The 18069-nt window shown below is 42.6% G+C and overlaps 1 protein-coding gene across 1 annotated transcript in view; it reads right to left on the bottom strand.

The window, feature by feature from the left end:
* LOC311244920 (sodium/potassium-transporting ATPase subunit alpha-1-like) overlaps nt 1-18069 on the bottom strand; it is a 70987-nt gene that overhangs the window by 42740 nt on the left and 10178 nt on the right. Inside the window, 2 exon segments of the mRNA XM_084334616.1 lie at nt 3956-4015; nt 4282-4398. Coding sequence (XP_084190742.1) covers nt 3956-4015; nt 4282-4398 — 177 coding nt within the window.

The following is an 18069-nucleotide window of genomic DNA, read 5'->3' on the forward strand; positions in this document are numbered from 1 at the left end:
AGAGGAGAGGAGAAGGAGATGAGGAAGAGGAGAGAGGAGAATAGGAAGGGGAGAGGATAAGAGAGGAGAAGGAGGATGAGAGGAGAGGAGAGAGGAGAATAGGAGAGGGGAGAGGATAAGAGAGGAGAAGGAGGATGAGAGGAGAGGAGAGAGGAGAATAGGAGAGGGGAGAGGATAAGAGAGGAGAGAAGAGAGGAGAGGAGGAGATAAGAGAGGAGAGCAGGAGATAAGAGAGGAGAGGAGGATGAGAGGAGAGGAGAGAGGAGAAGAGAGAGGATAAGAGAGGAGAGATGAGGAGAAAGACAAGATGGGCAATGAGAAGAAGGAAGGAAGGAACCAACAGGGACAGGGGTTTCAGGGATGCCATCACGTGCTTCTGGAGCTCATCAATACACTCAATTACACACACACACACCCACACACACACACACACACACACACACACACACACACACACACACACACACACACACACACACACACACACACACACACACACACACACACACACACACACACACACACACACACACACACACACACACACACACACACACACACACACACACACACACACACACACACACACACACACACACACACACACACACACACACACACTCTTTATTTATGTCCACATAAAGACAATGTTTAAAGGACATTATACATACATACACACACACATACATACACACTAGGGGTGTAACGATGCGACCTTACAACGATTAAATTCGATTACGATTCTTCAGGCAACGATTCAATGCATTGTGAAATCTCTTCATTTGACCACGATTCGATTAGATACATTTCTATCAGTTAATTCCCCCAAAAAAAAAGGTTATTTTTTCGATTATAAATCGATTCTAACATTTTCAAATCGATGCAGTTGAATTGTCACATTAGAATCGATGCATCGTTACTACACCCCTAATACACACCATAAATACACACACATATATATAGACACACACAAACATATATACATACACACACACACAGCTGGGAGTTCAAGTTTGCAGGCGGTGACTATTCGCCTTCATCATTATGCCTCATTAACATATTTGCATGAAGAGAGAGACAGAGAGAGAGAGAGAGAGAGAGAGAGAAGAGACAGAGACAGAAACAGAGACAGAGACAGAGAGAGAAGAGAGAGAGAGAGAGAGAGAGAGAGAGAGAGAGAGAGAGAGAGAGAGAGAGAGAGAGAGAGAGAGAGAGAGAGAGAGAGAGAGAGAGAGGGAGAGCGAGCGAGAGCGGAGAGAGAGAGGGAGAGGGAGAGCAAGAGACAGAGACAGAGACGGAGACGGAGACAGAGACAGAGAGAGTGTAGCAGTGGATGAGATCATTACTCTGTATCACCAGGCTTTTTATCTATTTTCAGAATTAATACATGTTCAGCATGATGCTCTCCTACTCTCTGCGTCTCTCTTAGGGCTGTCCCCGACTAAGGATTTGGATGGTCGACTAGAATTCTTTTGAATTTTTTATCATTCCATTTGGGCTGTGGGGGGGTGCTTAATGTCTGAAGGAGTCGACTGAAGGCTTCTTGTCCTCTGCAAAAGCATGCAATTGGTCCACTGATGGATACATCTTGATATTTGTCTAGTCTAGTGTGTTCATTAGATGGGTGAAATCCTCTTTCAGTGCCTCTGTGCCTGTTTTCATAGGCAGTTAGCCTCTGGTATGCGTGCCGTTAGCCACGCTTCTAGGCCTCTTTTCTTTTGGAAAGAATGATAAAAAAATTAAAAATTAAAATTATATTCAACTAAGAGGTTGGCCAGTCGACTACGGCTCCTTTCGACCGATTAGTCGACTAATCGATTAATAGGGGTCAGCCCTAGTCTCTCTAGAGCCGAGAACATGTTCTGAGTATATCATGGTATAGAATGACACTGAACGAATGAATGAACGAATGAACATTACATTTATATTAGGGCTGGGACTTTATCGCATTAATTTCGATTAATTAACTACAGAAAGAATTAAAAAAGTTAAAAATATTTATGCATTTAATCGCATGATGATTTTCTTTACTGTGTAAGGATGTTACCTTTCAAATGAGACCAGACTCATGCATGTGCTATAAGTATAATAAATCGCAAATAACTTTTTTTCTTAGTCTGGTTTGTTCATAAAAAAAAGAAAATAAGAGAAATTGAGATCAATCAAGAGTTTTCTTTTTCCAACGGTCAACTGTTCTGGAATGTACTTGAAAGTACTGCGTTTAACTTTTACCTCAAAAGTGCTTGAGTTTACAAAAGGTCCTTTGCGCTATATATATATATTATTCCTAAAATTTCTGCACTTTGTTAAAAATTGCATTGATCTGTTGGTCTGTGTAGTGGCTAATACAGGATTTTGCCACTTAAATGTATGTATATTCATTGATTCACTTGTATACCAAAATGTATTTGAATAAAAAAAAATTGCTTTTCGCATCAAATATTGATATGCGACTAAAATGTGATTAATTTCGATTAATTAACTATAAAGTCTTGAATTAATTCGATTAAAAAAATTATCGAGTCCCACCACTAATTTATATAGCGCTTTTCTAGACACTCAAAGCGCTCCCCACAACGTAGGGTGGAAATTGCCTCCTTCACCACCACTGGTAGCACCCAACCTTGGGCTACGCAGGCTCAATGGCTGCCATACACTGGCACCAGGCACACATCACACTGACTACACAATGACTACCATACAGTGGCACCAGGCACACATCACACTACACAATGGCTGAACGGCTCAGGAGACAGGGATTGATATCAGCCAATTAAGGGGAAGGGATGATTAGGTGGCCTTGATGTCAGAGACCTGATTGGGAATTTGGCCATCTTTACGATAGGCGTCCTGGGTTCTTTAACGTCCAAATTCAGTCAGGACCTCGGTTTAGCGTCTCATCCGAAGGACGACACTCGCAGCTGTATGGTGTCCCTATCACCGTAACAGGAGCATTGTTACTGACAAGTCCAGAGGACAGGGTGCCCCCTGCTGGACAACACTGAGAGACACCCAGGAGAATGTTCTGAGTATAATTTATGATGGTATAGATGAGACTGAGAGCACCCAGGAGAATGTTCTGAGTATATGATGTTATAGATGACACAGAGACACCCAGGAGAATGTTCTGAGTATATGATGGTATATAGATAACACTGAGAGACACCCAGGAGAATGTTCCGAGTATATGATGGTATAGATGACACTGAGAGACACCCAGGAGAATGTTCTGAGTATATGATGGTATAGATGACACTGAGAGACACCCAGGAGAATGTTCTGAGTATATGATGGTATAGATGACACTGAGAGACACCCAGGAGAATGTTCTGAGTATATGATGGTATAGATGACACTGAGAGACACCCAGGAGAATGTTCTGAGTATATGATGGTATAGATGACACTGAGAGACACCCAGGAGAATGTTCTGAGTATATGATGGTATAGATGACACAGAGACACCCAGGAGAATGTTCTGAGTATATGATGGTAGAGATGACACTGAGCACCCAGGGTCATTATTTGCGGTATGCAATAGTGATGCCTCTGATTGTCTGAGCTCGGAACAGGAGACACAGAGCTGTAATTCACATGCACACTAGGGCTGAGCCCAAACGTTCGAACCTTCGTTTGTTACGTTGGCATTCGAATTTTTTTTAATCAAAAATATATATATTTTTTTAAAGTTGATGGGGTTGGAAAGTTGATTTAATAAAAAATAAAAAAGACAAATTTAATGAGATTAATCACTTTATTCAAATTGAGGATTTAGTTTGAGGATATTTATAAAATAAAATAATAATGATAAAAATGTAATAAAAAATATTTTTTTTATTAAAAACGATTGTTCGAACGAACGTTCGTTCGAAAAAGCCTGACGAATTTTCTAATCCCAAAAACAGGTTTCGGGAAAACAGCCTTACTGCACACACACGCGCGCACGCTAGACTCACTCTGTTGAGGTCGGTTCCATATTTGCGGTTGAGCTCATCCAAGGTCAGCTTGTGATCATCCTGTTGAAACAAAGAACAATCATATCAGAGAGAGAGAGAGAGAGAGAGAGAGAGAGAGAGAGATAGAGAGAATAAAGGACAAAGAAAGAAAGAGTACAAAGAGTGAGAGAGAATAAAGGACAAAGAAAGAAAGAGTAAAAAGAGTGAGAGAGAATAAAGGACAAAGAAAGAAAGAAAGAAAGAAAGAAAGAAAGAGTAAAAAGAGTGAGAGAGAATAAAGGACAAAGAAAGAAAGAGTAAAAAGAGTGAGAGAATAAAGGACTCACCAGGTCCACCTCCTTTTTCAGTTCATCCATTTCCTTCTCCCTCTTCCTCTCCTTCGCCTTCTTCTTACCCCCTCCGTGCTCGGAGGTCGCCGCCAACTCATACTGTTCTTTGCCCTCCTGCAGACCGAGAGAGAGAGAGAGAGAGAGAGACAGAGAGAGAGAGAGAGAGAGAGAGAGACAGAGACAGAGACAGAGACAGAGACAGAGACAGAGAGAGAGAGAGAGAGAGAGAGAGAGAGAGAGAGAGACAGAGACAGAGACAGAGACAAAGAGAGAGGTTAGACTGACACTAGTACTAAAATTCCTCAGTATTCCTTCATGATAAGAGTACAAACAGGGCGGCCGGGTAGCGCAGTGGACTAAGCGTCTGTCTACCACCACGGAGACAGTGGGATCGAATCCAGCTGTGGTGCCTCCGGCTTGGCCGACCGCCATACTGACACAATTGGCAGTGTTAGAGGGTGGGAAGCCGGTGGGTGGTAAGCTGGTCGTTGTAAACAGCGACTCCTACAGGTCGGTCAGGGCGCCTGCACAGCGAGGGAGGGAACTGGTGAAGGTAGTGTGATCCTCCCACACGTTACACCTCACCAATGAGAGTCCGCGCTGTCGGGTGAAAAGAGGCTGCTGGCTGTCTCCTATGTATCGGAGGAAGCATCCGATAGACTTCAGGGTTCCCTAGACTGACCAGTGGGGGGGCACATGCGCGCAACAACCAGGAAGGGGAGGGGGGTATTGGCATAACTACTAAAATTGGGATGGGAGAAAATACAGAAAAACAGGAGGAGGAAAAAGTGGATAAAGAAAAAAAAAAAAGTACAAACGCGCTGAAAACCGTGAGATACACTTGCATATATTCCACAAAGCAAATTAAAACAGAACGTCTCTTTATTTCCTGCAAAAAGACGTTATGTTAGTGTAGATATTAGGGTTGGGTACCGTTCACATTTGAACCAATACCGGTACCCAACGGTACCTTTTTTTCTGTACTTTACCCTCTAAACATGTTATCTACCTACCTCAGTTGTCCAAACTTCAAATAATTTATTATCATTACTTATTTAGAACAATTTGTTAATATATATATATATATATACACACACACATCTTTAAATAAAAAATGATGTTTTACAAAATAACAAGTATAAAACGATTAAACAAACTTAAGTATTCTACGGAACTAAAAAGGTACACATCTATATATTTAAATAAATAAAAGTATTGTATTTTACAAAATAACAAGTATAAAACGATTAAACAAACCACGCAAGACAATATAAATAACTACAATCAGAATCTGCTGATCTTATATCGGCTATACCCGCTGACTGCTTAGCTAGCTTGTTCCTGCTATACCCGCTGACTGCTTAGCTAGCTTGTTCCTGCTATACTCGGCTGACTGCTTAGCTAGCTTGTTCCTGCTATACCCGCTGACTGCTTAGCTAGCTTGTTCCTGCTATACTCGCTGACTGCTTAGCTAGCTTGTTCCTGCTATACCCGCTGACTGCTTAGCTAGCTTGTTCCTGCTATACCCGCTGACTGCTTAGCTAGCTTGTTCCTGCTATACCCGCTGACTGCTTAGCTAGCTTGTTCCTGCTATACCCGCTGACTGCTTAGCTAGCTTGTTCCTGCTATACCCGCTGACTGCTTAGCTAGCTTGTTCCTGCTATACCCACTGACTGCTTAGCTAGCTTGTTCCTGCTATACCCACTGACTGCTTAGCTAGCTTGTTCCTGCTATACCCGCTGACTGCTTAGCTAGCTTGTTCCTGCTATACCCGCTGACTGCTTAGCTAGCTTGTTCCTGCTATACCCACTGACTGCTTAGCTAGCTTGTTCCTGCTATACCCGCTGACTGCTTAGCTAGCTTGTTCCTGCTATACCCACTGACTGCTTAGCTAGCTTGTTCCTGCTATACCCACTGACTGCTTAGCTAGCTTGTTCCTGCTATACCCGCTGACTGCTTAGCTAGCTTGTTCCTGCTATACCCGCTGACTGCTTAGCTAGCTTGTTCCTGCTATACCCGCTGACTGCTTAGCTAGCTTGTTCCTGCTATACCCACTGACTGCTTAGCTAGCTTGTTCCTGCTATACCCGCTGACTGCTTAGCTAGCTTGTTCCTGCTATACCCGCTGACTGCTTAGCTAGCTTGTTCCTGCTATACCCGCTGACTGCTTAGCTAGCTTGTTCCTGCTATACTCGGCTGACTGCTTAGCTAGCTTGTTCCTGCTATACCCGCTGACTGCTTAGCTAGCTTGTTCCTGCTATACCCGCTGACTGCTTAGCTAGCTTGTTCCTGCTATACCCGCTGACTGCTTAGCTAGCTTGTTCCTGCTATACCCGCTGACTGCTTAGCTAGCTTGTTCCTGCTATACCCGCTGACTGCTTAGCTAGCTTGTTCCTGCTATACCCGCTGACTGCTTAGCTAGCTTGTTCCTGCTATACCCGCTGACTGCTTAGCTAGCTTGTTCCTGCTATACCCGCTGGCTAGCTAGCTTGTTCCTGCTATACCCGCTGACTGCTTAGCTAGCTTGTTCCTGCTATACCCGCTGACTGCTTAGCTAGCTTGTATCTGGTCAGAGGTTGTGTACAGAACACTCAGCTCCGGCCACAAAGCAACTCCTCAATCCTTTAATTTTCTTACAGTGTGGTGCTTTTTTAACAAGCACATTACAAAAACAAGTCTTAAGTCCCGATTCAAACTTGGCCATGAGCCAACTTTTTTTGTAAGCGATTGTCTTATCCTAAAATTCCCCAAGCAAAAGATTAAACCTCACTGTAGAAAAATGTGTCTTGCATGCGTGCGCTCGAAACCAATTATTCTTTCCAAAACAAGTGTTCCATTAATCTCAAAGATTAAAGTGTACAAACTGTAGGCCTCCTAACCCAATTCACTTCTCAACTGTTCACATTCCGTTTCCCTTTAGAAAGCACAATAGAAATAGAAATCATATTTACTGTATATATGATAAGAGAACCACAGCTCATAAAGACAACAGAACCACAGCTCATAAAGACAACAGAACCACAGCTCATAAAGACAACAGAACCAAGGGTTCTTGGAACCTAGTTGCTATCTAGTGAATCAGCCCACGTGTCCCACCAGTTTCATTGTTTTTGAGTCTCAGGCCATGTTTAGACGGAGAGAGTCTGAACAGAAACCGCAAAAGTCGACTTGCGGTCTCACTTTTAATGTTGCATTTAGACTAGTGTTTTGGGATGGAATTCTGCGTGCAGACGAGGCTGTAAAGACTCGAGACGACGGAGCCCCGCTGTCACACGATTGGCGCATATGTCACATGACGTGCTGTGAAGACCCGCCCTACTCTGCCTCTGATTCGCAGACTGTGGGTGGGGGAATGTGATTGGACCAAAGCAGAGTCACTCACAGACAGTGGCTCCAGTCACTAATAGTTGCGATAGCCGCGGGACAGATTCTTGTGTATTTAAAAGTACTGCCAATGTAGCCTTCAGGTGATCGCCATGGATAGAATCAGACATGCTTTGTTTACGCTTCTAGGCTACTGGCGCATGCCTGTGATGTAAGCAGTACGCGCGACGAGAGCCTTGAGAACCCTTTCGTCATAGTTTTATGCGGTAGCGCATAAGGTTTATCGTTTCTAGGAATTCCACCCAGGAAGGTGGTCTCACTTTTTTGCGGTTTCTCCCCGTAAAAAACGCTGTTGCCGTATAAACAAAAAGGCACATCCGAAAAAATATTTTTGCGGATTCACCTGCTAGCGTTTCCGTCTAAACAGGGCCTCAGTCTGTGTGTGGCGGAGGTAACAAGAGAGCGTAACACTACAAGCTAACATTGATTGGCGGCAGTTAGTGCTCATCTTTTATTCACCATGTACAGAGCTCACAGGTGTTAGTATATGTGAGTGTGAGAGGGTGTGTGAGTGAGTGAGTGAGTGAGTGAGTGAGTGAGTGAGTGAGTGAGTGAGTGAGTGAGTGAGTGAGTGAGTGAGTGAGTGAGTGAGTGAGTGAGAGAGAGAGATTTTGGATTCAAACCCAGAATGCTCACATTGGAAACAAAACATTTACTCAGCCAGGGGAGATATCAGGCTTACTAGGCTTCAGGTCAAGGGAGATATTAGTTTGACTAGGCCTCAGGAGATATTAAGACTTGCTAGGCTTCAGGCAGGGCTACTCTGTTATACTTAAAAGGAAAGGACACAAAATGGCCACCACCCCGACGACGACGACGACCCTCTCTGGATCAGACCGCCCCCTCAAAAAAAGGCCTCACCTGTACATCGTTAATGTTTATTAAAAAAAAAATGCACGTACTGGCCCTTTAACGTATTCCAGAGCAGGCCCGGCGGTGACGCGGCACACACGGCTAACGCTACATGTTATTGTTATTCCAGTACCTCTTGCCCCCCCCCCCCCCCCCACCCCCGTCGGGGGAAAGCTGCAATAACAAGCCAAGCTCGGTGTTGTTCACAGGCTCCCTCCCCGGGGCCACCGCTCTGCTCTCTCAGGGGCCCCTGGAGAATATTCAACAGTTTTATTTTGTCACATACATACAGGGGTGTAAAAAGTACCCAGAAATTATACTTTAAGTGAAAGTATGGGTACCGCGTCTCAAAATCGTACGCAAGTAAAAGTCAAGAGTATCTGGCAAAAGAAAACACACTTGGGTAAAAGTTTAAAAGTTTCTACTTTTAAATGTACTTAAGTACTAAAAAGTAAAACAGTTTAAACTTTTTTTTTTATTCCGGGGGCAATGAAATGTTCCGTGTCGTCCTCTTCATCACTCGTACTATCGTTTGTGGCCGTCTTCTGTGTCACTCTGACCGTCTATTATTTTTTTTTTTTTTTTTGGTCTTTTTCCCCCTCCATTTTTCCTCCGATTTTCTCCCATCCCAATGTTAGTCGTATGCCAATTCCCAGTCCCTTCCTGGTCGCTGCGCACTTACCCCCCACAGTCAGATCATCTGGGAGAGTGGAGGCTACCACGTGCTTCCTCCGACACACGTCCAGCCAATCACCGCTTCTTTTCACCTGGCAGCGCGGATTCTCATCGAGAGGGCGTAGCGACCGTCTATTCTTCTGATAGCAGGTGTTTAATCAAAGATCCCCCGCTTTCTAGTCTTGCACAAGGACCAATCAGCATGGGTATGGGCGGGTTCATTTTCCACTGATGGGGATTCGATTGGCTGTTTTTAAATAAAGTGCGGACCTCCGAGATTTGTACTTTGTAGGTCTGCATTTTAAATGTAAGGAGTAAAAAGTATGTTTTTTTCTCTCTAAAATGTAATTGAGTAAAAGTACAAGTATACAAATCTAATAATACTTGAGTAAAGTACAAATCCCCCAAAACAGTACTTAAGTATTGTAACGAAGTACACCACTGCATACATACTACAAGACATGTAGTGAAATGAAGGTGGCCATGCCCGCCCTCGATTGTGCAAAAATACAAATAATAAAATAGATAATAAAATAGACATGATAAAACGAGTAATACGAATAAAATACAGCTCATAATATACCAACGGCTGATACCATCATTTGCGTTCGTTTTTGCAGCCGTTGGCTAACGTTAGCTACCTAGCAACTGTAGCTAGCTGATACGGGCTGTGCTGGCTGGCTACCTTTTAACGTTTTTAGGCTATAACTGAATATAAAAAAAAATAAACTAAAAACAAAAGATTAGCACAACCTCAAAAGGTCTTACAATAACGTCTATGATACTAAATAATGACTTACTTGCGTTCCAGCAATCATTTTCATAAAGTAGTTATGTCTGGTATGAAACTATGAGAAGGAAGGATGCAGTAATAATTAGCACGTTAACAGTTGGACGCTTTCAAACGTCAACAGGTTCACAGGGAGCAGTGGGATGGTTGCTAGGGGAGACCAGGGCGCGTGAATACTTTCCCTAAGCCAGTTGTACTTTTGTGCGATCTGATTGGCCACTGACGTTTCTGGTCATGTGACATGTGCGCCAATCGTGGGACGGCAAGTTCTGCCACGGGTTAAGCTTAGGCACTCTTTCGAAGTTGGTTAAGGTTAGAGTTTGTCTTAGAGCAGGGCAATAGAACACCAGCCCTGATTCCAAACTCTAATCATAACCAACTTCGAAAGAGTCGCCTAAGCTTAACCAGTGATAAACTAGGCGTTAGGTAGTTTGCAGGCTGTTAGTAGGGATGCCCCGATCGATCGGCCACCGATCGTTATCGGCCGATAATCAGTATAAATATGCGATCGGGGAATTCCGATAATTAGTCATATTCGCCGATCGCGGAAACTGATCAAGTGGATATCTCACTCGCTTGTCTCAGACGCACAGGACCTGCAAACTGCTCCTCCTCCCTAGCCCCGCCCGTACCCGTGTAGAGTTTGTAAACACAGAGGAGGCGGACCTCCTCTGCTGAGTCTAGATAGTGCATTCGACCTGAGCTAACGTTAGCTACCTAGCTATCGTTACTGTTTAAACAAAATTACCCAGTCAACTATTCACTTTTAGTAGGCATTGTCTAACGGTATTTAGCCGGCTAGCTACTGATAGCTCCGGATATCAACAAATGCCCCAGAAGTCTAGTGGTCCATGTTGATATCTCCGTTAGCTTGCGTTAGCTGACGTTAGTTCACCGTTCAAAACGAAATGTCCGATTGAACTAAATAGTTGTCTTAACGTCATCTAGCCGGCTAGCAGTAGCTACAGATAGCTCCTGATATCAATGTCTTATATCAATGTCTTATCAATGTCTTATAACATCTAGTCGGCCAGCTACCGATAGCTCCTGACATCAACAAACGCTCCACAAAGTCTAGTAGAGACGTGTATGCTACCTGTTAGCTCACATTAGCGCAAGTTAGTTCACCGTTCAAAACGAAATGTCCCATTGAACTAAATAATTCACTGAGGCGTTGTATTAACGTTATATATCCGGCTAGCAGTAGCTACAGATAGCTCCTGATATCAATGTCTTATAACACTGATTCGATGCGTATTCGAGCTGAGGGCTTGCTGAGCACAGTTAAGTAACGTTATGCCAATAGGGTCCAGGTGCAGCGCCGGAAAATCCTGGCCGTAGCTCTGCTCGAGGCTACTCGAGTATAGGTCCAGGTGCAGCTCCGGAGAATCCTGGCCGTAGCTGGAGGCTACTAGAGTACACACAGACAGTGGAGCTTGTTGCGTGGTGGCGATGTCTCGCAGATAATACAAGTACAAGTCTAATTATATAATATATATTTTATAAAAAAAATAAAAAAATAAACTTTTTATATAAAATAATTTTTAATTTCTTTTTAATCAAAAACGATCGGTATCGGCCGATATGGCTCACGACGATCGGTGATCGGTATCGGTGGCAAAAAACGTGATCGGGGCATCCCTAGCTGTTAGACGCGGAAATAGGCGCAGAACTTGCCGTCCCGCGATTGGCGCACATGTCACATGACCAGAAACGTCAGTGGCCAATCAGATCGCGCAAAAGTACAACTGGCTTAGGGAAAGTATTCACGCGACCGGGGCATCCTCCATCTCACTCACTTCACTCACTTCATCTCACTAAGCGTTTAGATTATATTTTTTTTTTAAACCGCTTTCACTACCACACTACCAAATGGTTAACCCTTTCACTGCGACAATACAGAAGGTTAAAACCCTTTCACTGCCACACGACAAAAGGGTTAACCCTTTCACTACCACACTAGACGATTAAAGGGTTAAAAGAAAGAAATATTCTGGATTCGCCTGTTCGAATCCAGCTCACAGCTCCGGCGTTGTCACCAGCTTGGCCGGCCGTTCACACTAATACAATTGGCTGTATTAGAGGGTGGGAAAGCTGGCGGGGTGGGTCCGGGTCGTTGTAAACAGCGACTCCTACAGTTCGGTCGGGGCGCCTGCTCAGCGCGGATAGGATCTAAGGGGGGTAGTGTGATCCTTCCACACGCTACGCCCTCTCAGTGAGAGTCCGCGCTGCCAGGTGAAAAGAAGCGGTTGATTGGCTAGACGTGTGTCGGAGGAAGCACGTGATAGCCTCCACTCTCCCAGACCGACTGTGGGGGGTAAGTGCGCAGCGACCAGGAAGGGGATTGGGAATTGGCATAACGACTAACATTGGGATGGGAGAAAATCTGAGGGAAAAAGGAGGGGGGGGAAAGATTTAAAAAATAAAAATAAATATTCAAGATATTTTAATTGTGTCCCGCTTCATTTATGACTTAATTTGACTTTTAGAGCATCTTCTTTCATCTCAGATTCAGATTCCTTTAATGAGCCATATGTGTAAACACATTGGTAATTGTTTCGGCATTTACAGTGTGTATGCATTTTTCCATACATCCTTTTTTCCACATAATAACAGCAACAACAGACACAGGACAAAGACAGTGCAGTGAAGGATTAATCATTTGAATAAATATAACAATAATATATATATAAAGTGTATAAATTGTAAAGTAAAGTGCAGAGTTCCAGGTCAGTCCCAGTGCAGTATTTTTGCCAGTGTCATTGTCATTGTGCCAGTGACGGATCTGTTAAATAAAGTTTTCATTCATTCATTCATTCAAAACAGGGCCCAACTGGAACTGCCGTGGAATCTCACAGCCAACCCCGTCCCCCCACCCCCGTCCCCCCCACACACACACACCAGGGAGCCGGGACAATGGCCCTTTGAGCCCTCCCCTCTTTGACCACCCTTCCCCTCCCTCCCTTCCCTCCCTCACAGTGGGGGAGACGTGCTGGAAATCCTGAATGTGGAGAGAAACACACAGAGGCAGTTTCCTGGCATTAAGATCCGATCTGGGCGACGCGATCACAGCTCTCTTAACCCTTTCACTACCACACTACAGAAGGTTAACCCTTTCCCTTAAGTGTGGTAGTGAAAGGGTTAACCTGCTGCAGTGTGACAGTGAAAGGGTTAACCTTCTGTAGTGTGGCAGTGAAAGGGTTGACACTTTGTTGTGTGTATCGTCACAGTGAAACTTGGGTTAACCATTTTGGTAGTGTGGTAGTGAAAGGGTTAATGCCAGGCGTAACCAGCCTCACAGAGCAGCGAGTGCGTTCACATGGCACACTAAGAACTACGGCTCAGCTTCTTCCCCCGAGGTCATCAGAACACTGAACTCTCTCCACACACAAGTATGTACACAATGACCACACACACATACACACATTCTGCAATCGCTCACACACAAACGGTCACTTTAAAACTAAAATGGAAAAGTCACTTTAAAGGAACGGGGAAAATAAAGGTCACTTTAAGAAAATAACCGATGTGGTTCTAGTATAGTATAGATATAGCAAGTATAGCATAAGGATATAGAGTAAAAACTGTATATTGTATAGTAGTGTACATAGGACCCAGTGCCTTAAATCCATAGCCGACATTGTATTGCACCATCTCAGGACTTTAGCATGTCTATTTTATCATGCCTATTTTATTACCCGTTTATTATGTCTATTTTATTATTAGTATTATTGCACAATCAAAGCGGGGGGCATGGCACACTAAGGTGTGATCGAAAATATTATCATGTCCATAGCTCTGTGGTGCTGAATATATATTCTCTTTACAGCCTTGACTAGTTAATATAGTTAACTAGTATACAGCTCAAGACACTACTAGGGCGACAGTCTTAATGGTGTTCTTAAAACAACCCTCAAGGCCCAGAACAGTTTGACTTGGATACGACACGTCCAAGGTTATTTTCCAATTAATCTCGACTCCAGTCTTGTGTCAGACACGACAAAACCCACCTTTTGTTTACTTTTCTTGTCGTATCTGTTATTAATTTGTCATCTTATGTACGTCATGTCAATTATGTATTTATTGTAAGTCTGACCAGAGCTCGCTCTCACTTTCTGGTCAGACATTTTGTCTCTTGATTGTAAACTGAGCATATACTCTTTCTATGGCCATAGAAACAGATAATAAACTATGTTATATCTTTATACAATTTGACTCATTTGAATTTCTAACAGTTGACTGTCATGACTGATTTTAAAATATTCCACAACAAAGAGTTGGCAGGAATAAGAGATTTGTGCGCCGTGTGTTCGTTTAAACCCTCTGCCAGTAACTGGAGTCAATTCTACTGACTCACCTTTTAACTACGCAGTAGAACAACAAGACTCAGAGGTGTTACACAGTCGACTGATGGAACAAAGACTCGTTCTGTAAAAACGCTGCCTTGTTTTGTAAAAAAAAAAAATCATTCTCGTTCTGTAAAAACTCACTCTCGTTTATAATTTTGAGTTTTCTCTCCATTATATTATACCATATATATATTATTTTATATTATACCATATCATATTATATATTGTTTTATATATTTCTTTCTCAATTATATTATACCATATCATATATATTATACCATATATATATATCGTTTTATATATTTCTCTCTCCATTATATTATACCATATCATATATATATTATACCATATATATTATACCATATCACATATATACTATATATTATTTTATATTATACCATATCATAGATATATTTTTACATTATACCATATCATAGATATATTATACCATAGATATATTATACCATATCATAGATATATTTTTATATTATACCATATCATAGATATATTATTTTATATTATACCATATCATAGATATATTATTTTATATTACTTAATTTGTTCATGTTTTTCTGTCTTTTGTAACCCTGACTAGGGCTGGGCGATTCTTGCTAAAATGTGAATCATGATTTTTCCCTCTAAGAATTGAGATCACGATTCTCTCACACGATTCTTATTTTTTCAATAAAATCATTTATTGCACTCTCTTAAACAGACAACATAACATATATCAAAGTGCTTGACTTAAACTTAAACATAACATATATGAAAGTGCTTCACTTAAACTTAACACGTTGAGTGCCAGCCATGAGAAATCTCGTTATTTAATCACTATTGCTTTTATTAGCGATATCCATTCATTTTTTAATCAATCTAGCCTCACGTTATCATTGGGACGGTCTATGAGCTCGAACAGGGAAAATACCGCCCCCTATCGTCTCCCGGATGGTAATGCACCCATTGGATTGGACTCAATGGAAATGGATGAGAAAAAAAAACTCCGGATTCCACATTTTACTTCTCAGGCATGTAACCGGAGACAATCGGATTCATTGTGGACCCTCAGAGCAGCGTGGAATATGTGTTTCGAGTACCTAACGTTGGATCAATAAACGCGATCGATATTAGGAATGGCGATCAGGAATTGGAATAATCTTTTTGCAGAACATCTGCTGTGAGGTAAGGAATCTATGTTACCAGTCTTAGGGTAATCAGATGTTTTTTTCACATATTTCACAACGTGTCCCATATGTGTGTATGTGTGTGTATGACGTTAGCGCTGACCAGGTCATAGATAATCGATTTTTCAGCCCGCTTCTCTAGCGTGCATAAGTACACACATATACTATCAATAATCTAGCGTTTATTTGAAAACGATTCATAAATCAGCCGGAAAATGACAACGTGTTGTGTGTATTCCAGTAAAGAGCTATTATCACGGAATCTTTTTTTTTCTAGTAATTTCCAAAAAATATTTAACCATCCAACCACTCAATATTTAACCATTCAACATTCAACCACTCAATGTTTAACCATTCAACCACTCACTATTTAACCATTCAACCATTAAATATTTAGCCATTCAACCATCCAGCATTCAACCACTCAATATTTAACCATCCAATCATGCTCTCTCTTTCAACCATGCTCTCCCTCTCTCATATTCAATCATGCTCTCTCTCTCATATTCAACCATGCTCTCTCCCTCTCTCACATTCAACCATGCTCTCTCTCCCCCTCTCTCACATTCAACCATGCTCTCTCTCTCCCCCCCCCCTCTCTCACATTCAACCATGTTCTCTCATATTTAACCATGCTCTTGCATATTCAACCATGCTCTCCCTCATTCAAATCAACCATGCTCTCTCTCCCCCTCTCACATTCAATCATGCTCCCTCTCTTTCACATTCAACCATGCTCTCATATTCAACCATGATTTCTCTCTCTCATTCAACCATGCTCTCCCCCTCTCTCATTCAACCATGCTCTCCCCCTCTCTCATTCAACCATGCTCTCCCCCTCTCTCATTCAACCATGTTCTCTCTCTCTCTCTCTCTCTCTCACAGTCAATCATGCTCGCTCCCTCTCTCATTCAACCATGTTCTCTCTCTCTCATTCAACCATGTTCTCTCTCTCTCTCTCACACGACACGAGTAGCGCACAGTGCTGGGACATCGGCCTGTTGCCGTCGGCAACCATAAACGCACCCCTAGAGATATGTGAATGAACAGCCCCCCCCCCCCCCCCCCCCCCCCCATTCGTCCTCTCTCTCTCTCCTCACTCTCTCTCTCCCCCTCTCTCTGTGTGTGTGGAGTGATTAACGTTGGGTTAATTTACATGCGTGTTCTTAACAGTCCCACCACGTCTACCTAGTTGCCTTCAAAGGGAGCTAGTGAGTTTGAAGTGGTTAAAGTTTTGAGACCACCGTCGCTAGGCAACTGGCCCCTGAAGCTAATGATTCAGGAAACGGAACGCTCCGTCATAGATAAGACGATGACACCTCTGATATTCTGAAATGACTACTAAATAATAATAATACCACTTCAAAACAAACTTCCACAGGCTCAAACATTTTTGTATTTTTTAAATGTGGGGGGGGGGGGGGGGGGGGGGTGCAGTTCCTAGAAGCAAGGTGAACATTTTGACATTAAAATGACTAGTAAGCCAGTAACTTTTCTATAAATGTTTTTCACAATAGCATAACAGTAAATGGGCTGGTAATGTGATGCAAGAACGCATCAAGAATGGGGGCGAATCTAAGTGGCCATGAGCAGTTTTGAGCGGTAGATATTAAAATGCACTCCTTGCTCACGTCACACACTATAGGTAATGAGACGGCTGGCTGTGGATAAGTTATAGACTTTAAGGTTTGTCCGAAATTGATGGCAGGTTCATTTATACATCGTCATATAATGGGACTACGCAACAACATTTCCATCCAGGCTAAGATGGCGAGCTTGCCTCGTTACGTGTGATTTCTAGAATGTAGTGGTACACACGATATATAAAATATATATATATATATATATATATATAAAAATGTTTTGGTCTTAAATTGTTTCAAAATATCAGTAATTTCTGAAAATAAATCTCAGAGATATCGACATCGGTAAATATCGGTATCGGCCAGAACAGCAATATTAATATCGGTTATCGGTATCGGCCACAATTTTCACATCGGTGAATCACTACTAGAATGTATTATTTTGATGCACCTCTAGCAATGGTTGCCGCTACCCTGCATTATTAGTGAACTCGAAGTCGGCATCCAAAGCGGATAGAACCGGCGTGATTTGTGGGCCGGACCGGACCATGCCATCAAGTACCAAGAGAGGCCAGAAGTTGAACCATCTTGCATTGTGAAATCATGCAGGATTCATCTGGCCTCCTAAGGGTTAAATAATGATATGGAAATATATGATATGGATATGGACCCAAACGGTTTATGCTCAGCTTAAAAAACGGCATGCCATATCCTGTTCCCATAATGCACTGGGACATCAGCGTGCGCGGGGAACGTTGCAAAATTATAAACATTATGACAGCTATGAATGGAGAGAGGAGAGAAAGAGAGCAAGAAACAGAGAGAGGGGTAAGAGAGAGTGAGAGAGAGGAGACGGACCAAGAGAGAGAGACATACTGTAGATAGAGGGAGACCAAGAGAGAGAGACATACTGTAGATAGAGGGAGACCAAGAGAGAGAGACATACTGTAGATAGAGAGAGACCAAGAGAGA

This window comes from Notolepis coatsorum (genome assembly GCF_963971535.1).
Source record: "Notolepis coatsorum genome assembly, chromosome: 1".
In the NCBI taxonomy this organism is placed as follows: Eukaryota; Metazoa; Chordata; class Actinopteri; order Aulopiformes; family Paralepididae; genus Notolepis; species Notolepis coatsorum.